Genomic DNA, 12,727 nt, shown 5'->3' on the forward strand with positions numbered 1-12,727 from the left:
ATAACATACATGTTCAAGCATTAGGAATTATAGCCACGTTAATAACGTTTGTAAATCCGTCAAGATTTCAGCGAGATAAGAGGATTTGTGTGCGTGCTGATCACTCACCTTACATTAAGCCTGCCTGTGACAAGATGGCCGAACGGTGATGCCGGTGACATCTAGCGTTTATATATGATATCTATGGACAGACTGGCCCTGTCCCAAATGGCACACTCCGGACTTGTGGACTTCCTCAGAGTCCACACTTTGGTGACGTCATGTAGCCTATTATTATGTACAACTGTATACATCATTTAAATAAGCATGATATATTTATTGTTTAATGCCCAGGTGATATGTACAATATCAAAATATAGAACTGTAAAATTAGGATGTGTAGTTGACATGCAGATAATAGCGCAAAAATGTGATTTCTCCTGGCCAACAACAACCAGGCCATTATTTCCGGCGTGCCGATCGAGTCTGTCCCAAAAATACCTCTCAATGCGCCCTCGTGGACTCGCACCAAGGGCCCTATAGGTCTGCACTACGTTACTCCCCAACCCTGCATATGACTCAGTAAAGCCCTGACATTCGGTTCTATTTATTTAATGAATCATAATGCGATCGTATTATTAAACGCGCTATTATTATGTTTGAGACATCAACCACTGGTCGATGACCATAATGTTTGTATAAACTGTAGGTAACAACTGGTAAAATGTACATTTAGGTCATAAAAACCGTAATATTTTCTTCTCAGCCATGTCAACAATTATCCGTGAGTGAAATCTCCTCCCATCCATTGTCTGATTGGCCTTTCGCAAGGATTCCTGGGTAGTTAAAGTGCGTGAAGCCTGCTTCTATGCGGGCTTCGCGGAAGACCGCTTCAAGGGTACAAAGGGGGCGCTGCTGAGCACACTTCAGAGCGGTAAAATGCTGAATGGTACGGCCTACGGACTCGTAGACTCAGCGAGCACGCGCAATTCAAGTCCACGAGACCGAAAGTCCGCATGAAGTGCGCCATTTGGGACAGGGCCACTGACCCGGGAACAACACTTATTCTCTACCCCAGTAAATCAGGAGAAAAGGTACCATGTAAACCCATGCCGCCCTCTACTGGACAACCTTGTGTATTACATCCCCTTTCCCCAGATAACACTAGCTTCAAATAGTTATCTACATTACTCTTTACCATATACCACATGTTAACACTATTGTACAATTTACCAAGTTTTAATACATAAGAGAACAACACAAAACCATAACATCTGTGCAATTACAATATAAACTAGGGACTTCGGGTGGACTACCTCTGTCCCAGTGAGTTCCAGGACGCATTCTTGCCCTGTGGCTGGGGAACTCACTTCTAACTACTCATAGTCCTTTAAATAACTTGGTGTCTTCTTCTGTCTCGTCGACCTCCTTAAAGGGATACTTCACCTCTGGGAAGATGAATGTGTATTTAAAATAGGTCATTTAAGTAGAAGAAATGTGAAGAAATTTTTGAATTTGGAGCTTTCTAGACTGAGAAAAGCCAGAAAATGTATTTTTGGCTTATGTGGATGAAAGACAACAACTCCCAGAATGCACTTGCTTCGCTGCCTTATGAGGCCACGCCTACCGGTAAGAGTGCTCAGTTGAAAACAACAAGGCTAGCCTACGTGATGAGTTTGCCAGGGATTTACAGAGCACCCAAAATGTCCGGGATTCGGCTTTTGCGTTCTACAGTCGCCATTCATCATGTTTACTGTGGCGAGCAGGACAAGGGCGACAGCCGCGGGAGAACAGCGCGAGGCCGGTGGCGTCATTACTGAGACGCGCAGGTCTCGCTCGCATCTCTCACGGAGGAGCAGGAATTTTCTTAGCAATGGTAAAACGCACATCAACCGATCACTTGTTTAGTGTTCATGTAAACACTACATTCAGATTCACCAATCGGAATGAATTCAGTTAGATTGAAACAAAAGGTGTGCATGTAAACTATGAATGGTGACCGCAGAACGCAAAAGCCGAATCCCGGACATTTTTAACAGTCTTGCTCGCCGGACAAGTCCGGGAAAAAGAGGATGGTAACCCCTACTTACTCAGCTTTCTCAACAAGAGCCTGCTAGCTTAGCTTCCAAAGAAAGACGGCTGACACTGTGTACATTCTGTGAGTGAGATCCCTCCCTTCTATGGGCGGGCTGAAAACATGCGGAACAACGCCATCTACTGGCTGTAGTCTTTAGCCTCTGGCCAGAAAATCCTCCGATGACGCAAAATGACGATTTTTGCGTCATCGGAGGATTTTTTCCAGACAAAAAATACATAAATCTCTCCTCTCAGGGGAATATGAGGGAATTCGAAAATACTACAGGTTTTCTACTAATACAAAGCTTAATGCTAAATCCTGAAGTATCCCTTTAACTCTAAATTGTCTTTCACCACAGGAGTTTCTGATCTTAACACCTCCTTGGTTGTGGCAGAGTGTTACGCTCCACGTGTGTTTTGTTTTGTGACAAAGGTTGGGTCCTCTTTCTGCTCCACATTAGTGTCTTTGGAGAGTGTGACACCCGCACTTGATGTTAACTCCTCCCCCTCTCCGACACCAAAGTTTCCTCTGAAGGCACAACATTCCTGTTCCTCACTTGATCTATGTGCCGGCGCACGATCTGGCCATTTCCAAGTGCAACAGTACAAGACACCGGTCCCGTCTGTTTCTGAATTTCCCCAGGAATCCAGATAGGCCCTGCAACAAAGTTCTTAGTATACACTTGGTCACCTTCAGTCACCGGTCTCTTCTTAGCATGTCGATCATGGTAAAATTTTTGCTTCATCTGTTTTTCCTGCACTTGACTTTTAAAATCAGGTAGTTTTCTTCCACACAACAGTTCCGCAGGAGATTGCCTAGTAGTCGACTGTGGTGTGATCCTATAACTGAACAGTGCTCTAGACAGCTTGGTCTCAATGGAATCTCCTGTGCTTTTCTTCATTAGACTTTTGAAAGTTTGCACCGCCCGTTCAACCAGTCCATTACGTAGAAGCTGCATGATACGGTGCTGTGGTGATGTGTTTGAAGCCATTTTGGGTCATGAACTCTTGGAACTCGTCACTTGTGAAACAACTACCATTATCCGACACCACTATTTCAGGTATCCCATGTTGGTTAAAACTTTATCTCAGGCATTGAATGGTTACAGCAGAGGTAGACTTGTTTAATGGGTACACATCGAGCCATTTAGAGTAGGCATCCACTACGATCAAAAACATTCTTCCCAACCATGGACCAGCATGATCAATGTGGATTCTTCTCCATGGCAGATTTGGCACCTCCCACGGATGTAAAGGTGCACAGGGTGGAGAATTTCTATTTTCTTGGCAAGTGGCACAAGTTTTTATCATACTTTCTATTTCTGCGTTCATCTGTAGTCACCACATGTAACTTCTTGCCAACCCTTTCATTCGGTTTATTGCCGGGTGATTGACGTGTAATTGTTTCAATAGAGCTGCACGGCCCGGCGGTGGAATCACCACTCGCGCTCCCCACAAAACACAGCCTCCCTGTACACTGAGTTCCTCTCATTTCTTAGTATATGCTCCAAAACCGGACTCGTCCATTCTCTTTGGCCATCCTCTGAGCACATACTCTCGCACTCGAGCTAAAACTGCATCCTTGTCTGTCCATTTTCTCACTTGTTCTGCTTTGACAAGGGGCACATCATTTTCTTCAAGTAGAAGTACTCTTTCTTCCTCCGCTTGAGTCTCTACTCCTTTCTCTGTTAAAGGCAGAGGCATCAGCATTTTGATGTTCCTTGCCAGCTTTATAAACAATTGTGTATTCATATCCACCCAATGTCACAGCCCATCTCTGTATCCGTGGAGATGCTATTTGTGGCACTTCTCTCAGTTCATTAAATAATGCAATCAATGGTTTGTGATCCGTGACAATGGTGAACTGCCTCCCATACAAGTATGTGTGGAACTTCTTCACACCAAAAATAACAGCTAGACATTCCTTCTCTAATTGAGAATAATTCCTCTCAGCTGCATTCAGTGTTCGTGACACAAACCCAATCGGCCGCTCTGTGCCGTCCTCCATCCTGTGCGACAACACGGCTCCAACCCCGTATGGGGACGCGTCGCAAGCCAGAATGATCGGTCTTTTTATGTCATAATGCACTAGTATGGCTGACGACTGCAGAAGATCTTTTGACTTCTTGAAGGCTTCTTTTTGTTCTGAACCCCATGTCCATTTAGTCTCCTTCCTCAACAGTGCATGTAATGGTGCTAACAAGGTGGATAGACTAGGCAGGAACTTTTGATAATAGTTCAACAGGCCTAAATAAGCCTTCAGCTCACTCACAGACTGCGGTGTGGGGGCTTCCTGGATCGCTTTAACTTTTTCAGGGACTAGTTGCACTGATTTTGTGGCCTAGAAATACCACCTCCTCTCCCAGGAACTCACACTTGCTGCGTTTCAGCCTCAGTCCACTTCTTTTTAGTCGAGACAACACCTCGTCCAGGTTCCTTAGATGTTCTTCGTAAATGTCATCCAAATAAACTGTGACATGTGGCATGTTTTGCAGAATTCCTTCCATGGTGCGTTGGAAGATGGCTGGGCTTGACGCTACTCCAAATGGTAGCCTGCAGTAAGTGTACAATCCTTTGTGTGTATTAATAGTGACATACTTCTTTGCACTGATGTCAAGCATGATCTGCTGATACGCATGACTCATGTCCAGCTTTGAGAATTTCTGCCCTCCAGCTAACTGTGCAAACAAATCATCCACACTGTTAGAAAAAGAGGTATAATACAGGTCCATTTTTGTTCCCTAAGGTACAAACTTTGCATATGTACCCTTGAAAGTACAAAAATGTATCTTTAAGGTACAATTGTGCACCTTTAAGGTACAATTATGCACCTTCCATTGTACATTGTGGGCTTTTCGAGGTGCAAGGTTACACATATTTGTCCCTTACATATTTGTACCTTAATGTTTGAATGTAAAATGGCAGGAATTAGTGGATGCTGAATATGTCATCTCTCAATATAGAAACACAAGTTAACCTATACTATCAAACTCAATAACTCAATAATTGTCAAACTAAATTAACTGTAAAGTTTTGAGATATGGGCAAAATAAATCAGAATGTTTTTGTGTGTGTGTGTGTGTGTGTGTGTGTGTGTGTGTGTGTGTGTGTGTGTGTGTGTGTGTGTGTGTGTGTGTGTTTGTGTGTGTGTGTGTGTGTGTGTGTGTGTGTGTGTGTGTGTGTGAAGTCCCTTTGAATCATTTTGAATCATGTTAATGAGGATTATGTAGGCCTAATCATTTATATTCATTTATAAATAATCATTATTTCATTTATTTATAATCATTTATATTCACAAACAGTATTGAAGAATTTGATTTTCAAACCCTTTACCCTATTTATAAAATGAAACAGACAAATAATTGTTAACGCTTTAAGTCAGGGTTCACCAATCTCGGTCCTGGAGGGCCGCTGTCCTGCAGAGTTTAGCTCCAACCAGCTCCAACACACCTGTTTGAAAGTTTCTAGTATGCCTAGTGAGACCTTGATTAGCTGGTTCAGGTGTGTTTAATTGGGGTTGGAGCTAAACTCTGCAGGACAGCGGCCCTCCAGGACCGAGATTGGTGAACCCTGCTTTAAGTTGTGTTCTATTGAAAGGATCTAGCTACAGGCTAACAGAGCTCGACTCGGCGGAAGCATAACTATTGCAGCGCGGAAGGATACATGAGTGAATCGACAGTGATCCAACTGTCAGTCTCTGTCAGTGTCGATCAAAGGCGGGAGGATGGCGCTTTGACATTTATCCACGGAGGATTTAATCACGGAGTTATTTCATTTTGGGATAGGTCACTGAAGAGGAGAGAAGTAAATTCAAAGGTAAAGTATTTGAATTTTTAATCAGTGTTTGTGGTGTTAATTCAAAGTTGGAAGTTAACTTTTACTGTTAATGTTAGCGCTAGCCAAGTTCATAACGTTACTCTGTCAACATTAGCTAGCTAGACTCGACATTGACGATTGCCATTATTAACGTTAACTAGTTAGTTAAAACATTAGCAGTATTATGTCCCATATTGCCATTCCACATACTATTATTATAAGTACTATAGTATCTTAGCTACAGTTCACCATCGAGCTAACGTTAACGTTAACTTTTCGGCGGCAAAAACGCTTCTCATCCAACTCTGACGCAGTAGTTTTATAGCTTGATAGTTTTATATAGTTTTATTGCAAAACCATCGTTTTTTTTCCATCGTTACAGCTTAACTATAAAACTACTGCGTCAGAGTTGGATGAGAATCGTTTTTGCCGCCGAAAAGTCTTTTGTTCTGACTTACATGAGCTAACGTTAGCTGGACTGCGTCAGAGGAGAACGATGAAAAAAAAAAAAAAAAAAAAAAAACCTTTTTTGCCGCCCAACAGTCTTTTGTTCTGAAATATTTTAATGCTAAAGCAAAGCCATTTGGGCGGAATGTGACTATCGATAGCCAGTGAGTGTTTGAAATTATGATTTTGTCTTTATTTTGTCGTCAAACTGTCTTAGAACATCTTCGTAAAATCAGGTTAACTGACAGAACCGTCCAACTTTTGGTAACCTCCCTTTCGAGTAACGTTAACATTACTAACATTATCTAGCTGCTGTTATAAAAATAAACCGATTACTATTAATGGTTTTAACTTCTTTCAATACTTTCCCCGCTGTCCTGGAAAAAAAACAAGATAGGCCTAACGTTACATTATATTAATATTCAGGGCTGTGTGTGTGTGTGTGTGTGTGTGTGTGTGTGTGAGAGAGAGAGAGAGAGAGATGCATTTCTAGCGTCTCTAATGAGGTAGCTACGCCTAAATACTTTAAATGTGTTTTTATATGGATATTAGGGCTTCTCAAAGTCCGGACCAAACTGCAGGCCCATACCTCTGGATATGAGAAAAATACCCAATGAACCAAACTGGATCAAAACAATTTCCCCCCCCCATTGACTTACATTAACGTTAAAGTCTGACATAATGTGCCTTTTTAAATTGTTGTATGCTGTTACCAATGTGGAGGTTAACATTGCTGTTTTTCTTTTCTCTATTGTCTAGATAATGAAGTTGACGGAGAAGCAGTGGACTATGGATTGACTGAGAGGATGGTTTCATGCCTCTTTGAAGGATCGTTTAAGAAGCAAGCCAAATTCAACCGATTTGTTCAGCAGTGGAAAGAAACCGTGACACTAACCCTCGAGCCTGTCCCGGTACATTCAGAGAAGGCTACAGCGGAATCAAGGTACCGGTAACAGTAATGTTATGTCATTGTTATAACGTTAGGCCTAAGTAGAACCATGGAAAATAACTCTATAATCTCATAGCAATATAATATAGCTTTAAGGTTAAATTTAATTTTAAAATCCTATGATAATGTTGTGACATGTTTCCCGTTTGTTTGTGCTGTGTTGCAGCTATTTCAGGAAATGGGCCGGCTTCATGATGAAATGAATATCTGCCGAAGATTCGAAGATGGCTTTAAGGTCCTAGTACCCAAAGTGCTTAGATTGACTCAAAAGAAATCTCCCCTTGCAGATCTGGCTTTGGAAGACAGAGAGGCTGCCCTCACTGAAGATGTCCCTGGTAAGTGACTCACTGATCAGCCATGGTCACCCCTAGTGTTGTGGAGCCATTTAAGCTTAATTTCTTTTCTATTTGTCTTCAGACAAGATAAGGTCTAACTAACCAAAATACCAAAATACACTGTACATTCACGTAATACACTTCCTTAATTTTTTTTTTTTTTTTTTTTTTTTACTTAATTTTCAGGGATTGATTTCAGAGCTGCAATCCTGCTGTTGCCGATCCTGTTCAGGGAGAAAAATGACATTCTCGTCATACTTGGGGAGGTGTGTAATTTGCATATACTTATTTTGTTTACAAAATATGGTGTTTTTTGAAAATTAAACCATGTAAACCTATTCTGGTACAACCTTAAAATACAGTTATTAATCTGAAAAGGAGCATAATATGGGCGCTTTAAGGTCTTTACTCACCATAGACGTTTTTTTAGTGTGTTTGTGGTAGATTTCTGCATTTTAACTACTTTATGATCTCTTGCAGGATCAGCCACCATCGCCATATCCTACTGTACAACTCGACGCTGTCGCTGACTGGAGGAGTGTGCTGACTCAAAGGGTCAAACTGGATGGGCAGTGAGTCTGCAGGGCGCTTGGTTTGGAGGAAGGTGTTATTGCTGCTTTTTGTGCTTACTTCATCTACAACGTGGTATATCCATCTCTGAAGAACACCCTGATTTTCATTCAGCGATATGTTCTAAAAATGTCTGAGGTTGGTGATAAGCCTCTACCTGTTAGTGTGACCAGGGTAATCAACATTTTAGCTTGATCAACAACCGCAATGCCTACACCATTCAGCTGTCCTAAATGCTCTCGAAGTGCCTTCACATTGGTGAAGTTAATCCAGCACATCGGACTTGTTCATGCACATGAGCCACATTTTACCATAACGTGTGGCCTTAACAACTGTCAATCAACATTTTCTAAATATGAGTCCTTCCGACGACATATTTACAGGAAGCATAAAGACATTATAGCCAGACAAACCACTGCTCATGATATCTTGCCATGCATCTATTCTCTGATGTCGCTGTTCATTTTGTTTTTGGAGTGGCAGTATGAAGTTGTCAGTTGGTCAATGAAATGCTTCTTAAAAAATGTTTTTTTTTTTTTTTTTATGTTTTTTATATCAGACATGACATCCTAAACATTGTGGCATTTTATTTTGGGATGTTACATTGTATGGTTGTGAGATGAATTATTATTGAATCTGTGAATTAAACTGTTTTCCATTTAAGAACTAAAATAAATGTCTAAAATTCAGTTAGTTGTTGTTTGCCTTTATTTTCTTTCACTCCTTAAGAAATAAAAAGGAACTTTTTGCCACCTAAAGGTACAAAATGGCTTTGTCACTGGGGCGGTACCTTAATGGGACAAAATTGTAGTGATGGGGATGAGACCGCCTATGCCGAGTCCGAGTCAAGACCGAGTCTTTGAAGGGTCGAGACCGAGTCCGTTGGTTTTCAAATACAGCCGAGTCCGAGTCAAGACCGAGTCTTTGAAGGGTCGAGTCCGAGTCGAGACCGAGTCCGTTGGTTTTCAAATACAGCCGAGTCCGAGTCAAGACCGAGTCTTTGAAGGGTCGAGTCCGAGTCGAGACCGAGTCCGTTGTTTTTCAAATACAGTCGAGTCCGAGTCAAGACCGAGTCTTTGAAGGGTCGAGTCCGAGTCGAGACCGAGTCCGTTGTTTTTCAAATACAGTCGAGTCCGAGTCAAGACCGAGTCTTTGAGGAAGCAAGTCCAAGTCGAGATTTTGTGATTTTTCATGATTTAATATCACCCCAGTTAATAATCAACAGTTAGGCCTACAGACTAAGCTAGATTGGGAATTGTTTAGAGGAGCAGTCTTAATGTCTTAATATGGACTAAGCTTTTACTATCATTAAAAAAATCCCTACCACATGCATCATCTTCTGCCTATTTTTCTAAACTGCTTCAACAGTGCTGCTCTGTCATCAACATGTTAAGCCCACCCTGACTTTTTTAATCATAGTTAGGACATGAAAAGCAAATTAAAATTTTCTAGTGGCATGTCTAAATTAATAGGCTTAGCTACTTTATAACATTTTCCAATATTTCCCAATTTTAAATATTTTGACAATACACTCGAATTCAGTATCTTTTAAAACTTTCTTCCCCCATAACACACAAACATTACATAAACACAATTGCACTGTGTAATGCAGTTAATGACGATACTAACTCTTTTACTTTTAAAAAACATGAACATGTATATCTTTTAAAAAACACAGTTCTTAACACATGAACGGCATGCAGTTTCAACTACAGACGAGAGCAAACTGTGCCTGAGATGGGACCGATGTGGTCTCATAATGAATCCACCTCGGCTAAAAACAAGTGCAACAGGCACTAAAGACGCCGGCAGTTTCATGGCCAGCATGTGGATTTGAGGGAGACAGGTCTTGGTGTTTGCCCCAAAGTGAAGAGCATTCTCAATGTCCCCCTCCCCATTACTGGCCACTAAACCATTTCCTCAAGTCCCCACTCCCACCCTAACCCAACACCCTTTTGCAACCAAACCATTTAGCACCCCACATCCCCTGGACTCACACAGGCACACACTCTTCACTTTACTCTTCCCAGTCAAGAATTTCATAGTTGCACTTTAGAAAAATCAGAGATGAGAGCAAGCTGTGCCTGAGACGGGACCGATGTGGTCTCATAATGAATCCACCTCGACTAAAAACACGTTCAATGGGTGCTGAAGACGCCGGCACAGCCAACAGTTTCATGGCCAGCATGTGGATTTGAGGAAAACGCTCTTGGTGTTTGGCCCAAAAGTGAAGAGCATTCTCAATGTCTGTGTCTTCAATAGTCTCAAAGTATTTTGCAACCTGCGTAGCAACAGATGTTTGCTGCCCTGTGCTGCGCTTTTTGAGGGATTTGTACCTCGACAGCATGCGACCACATTTCTTTGGTGGGGAGTCATCATCCTCTTCCAATGTGGTGTCCAAGTCATCTTGTTCTCCTCCGTATCTCTCAGCACATTTCTCAACCTCTGCAACCAGTGTTTCTGTGAGACATGAGGGCATGAGCACATCATATCAAATGTTATGTAGACTAGAGATTATAATCACGCTGTGTTATGTTAAACATGTTAAATGTAATCCTGGAATAACATCACTGTTGTATGTTATTACCCTTGCACTCTGTGGTAAAATATAATATACCCAGTTTAATATGTTCTGGTGCGCAAATATGATACGAATTTACAGTAAGTTTTCATACATCAGTTTATGTACTAACCTTTCAGTGATTTTTTCAGGTCCTCTCTGTATAGCCTCTGGTATGCTGCACCCTGCTTGCACATCACATCGAGATCCACCCAATTTAGGCCAAACTGTGGGTCCAGCATTGTGGCAAGGGTGTAGATTTTGTTGTTGAATGGCTCCTCCTTCCCAGTTTTCCCAGCCATGTCAAACTGTTCAAAAATCCCCTGGAAGCGTTTTTTCAGTGATCCGTGTAGTGCCCTTGCGATGGGTCTACACAGGATATGAGTTGTTTCACATTTTATTAAATGGGTATTCAGGTCAAGAACAGTTGGCACAATGATGCTGATAGTTACGACTTTTTCCCCCTCTGTTAAGTTAGTAGCCTCAGCAAAAGGAGCAAGAATTGAGGTTAAGTCTCTGAGTTGGTTCCACTCACGTGGCGTGAAAACAACATCTGAAAAGTCGTTAAGACACATTTTGGTCAATGTTTTGTGATCCAGAGAAGTCAGTGCTTGTAGTTGTTTAAATGTACTATTCCATCTGGTGTTGTTCGCTGCAGGTACAGTTTTTGTTGTTCCACATGTGCTTTCAAATGTGTCTTTGAAAGCCGAGCTGGTGTGTAAGAGGGTAGAAAAGCGAGATGCTTTAGCAATGGCAAGACTCATTGATTTGACCTCTTTCATTCCATCTGAGACAACTAACTGAAGAGAATGGGCAAAACAAGAAAGCCTCTCCCCCGATAGCCCAAGTTCTGTGTCCTCATCAGTGTCCTCCCATAACTCCTCATCATCAAGATCATTCTCGCTTTCTGTGTCAGAGGCTTGCTGCAGGGGCATTTGCACTTTGAAAGCGCACTTCATGTTGGCGGCATTGTCTGTTATAATATAACAAACTTTTTGCGTGATGCCATATTCTTCAAGTATTTCCTCAAAAGCTGCAGAAATCCTCTCACCGTCCTGTAAACCGCCGACATTCAAGCAGGTACGGTTCAAGCACACAGGATCCATTAGAGCAGTGTACTGCATGCGCAGTGACGCCAAGAAAGGACCGCAGTCTGCGGTCAGACCAGATATCAACGGTTACAGAGACAGATAATTGACTCTGCAATCTTTCAACAATAGTCTGCTTCACTTGGTTCACCAGTACTGGGATTCTTTTCTCGGAGATAGTACTTCTCGAGATGGGGGTGTATTTTGAGTCCATGATTTTCAGAAATTTTCTAAAGTAGCAATTCTCCACCAAAGCCAGAGGCAGTCCACAGCCAATTACACTGAAAAAAATGATACTTTGGATTAACTTAAAAAAATTGATGTAATTTGTTACAGCTAATTTTTTTATATTTTCTCAAATTGTATTTATGATTTAGTTAAAACCATAAATTTTGATTAATGTCAAACCAAAATTTTAAGTTTTACCTTTACCCAAAGTACACAGCAAAAACTCCAGTGTTAAATTAACACTCAAGAGTGATGAAGTTAATGAGATAACTAAGTGATTAATTGAGTGATGATTGAGCATTATTGAAGACACCTGATGTTAACAAGCAGAATCACTGACGGAGAAAATCACAAATTGTAAGTTACCATTATGGTGATGGGTGTTTGCTTTAGTTGGGCTCTTCACCCTTATATGTTTACTTTAGATTTTGTTTGTCTGCTGTTATTGATTTAGCCTATAACAGTCAGATGAGCAAAAAAAAGTGTGATCTGATGGTGTTGGTTATGTTTTGACATAATCATTCTGTGATCTGAAAAACAAAACTTGTTAACTTGTTAATTTCAGCAGCTCTATGATTCTACAGCATATGATTTTCAGAATTTTTCATATAATCCAAAATATTTAATAAACATTGTTCTAATCAAAAGACTTTCGAATTAATTTATTTAAAAACACAGA

General features: G+C 41.2%; 1 protein-coding gene across 1 annotated transcript; it reads left to right on the forward strand.

The window, feature by feature from the left end:
* The first annotated feature begins 7,077 nt into the window (after nt 1–7,077).
* Nucleotides 7,078–8,860, forward strand: LOC307169431 (uncharacterized protein). Its single transcript, XM_079890052.1, has 4 exons — nt 7,078–7,261; nt 7,434–7,602; nt 7,789–7,868; nt 8,083–8,860. The coding sequence occupies exons 2-4, from the start codon at nt 7,446–7,448 to the stop codon at nt 8,176–8,178; spliced, it is 333 nt and encodes a 110-aa protein (XP_079746178.1). The 5' UTR covers nt 7,078–7,261; nt 7,434–7,445; the 3' UTR covers nt 8,179–8,860.
* The last annotated feature ends 3,867 nt before the right edge of the window (nt 8,861–12,727 follow it).

The sequence above is a fragment of the Squalius cephalus genome (assembly GCF_949319135.1).
Source record: "Squalius cephalus genome assembly, chromosome: 1".
NCBI classification, from domain to species: Eukaryota; Metazoa; Chordata; class Actinopteri; order Cypriniformes; family Leuciscidae; genus Squalius; species Squalius cephalus.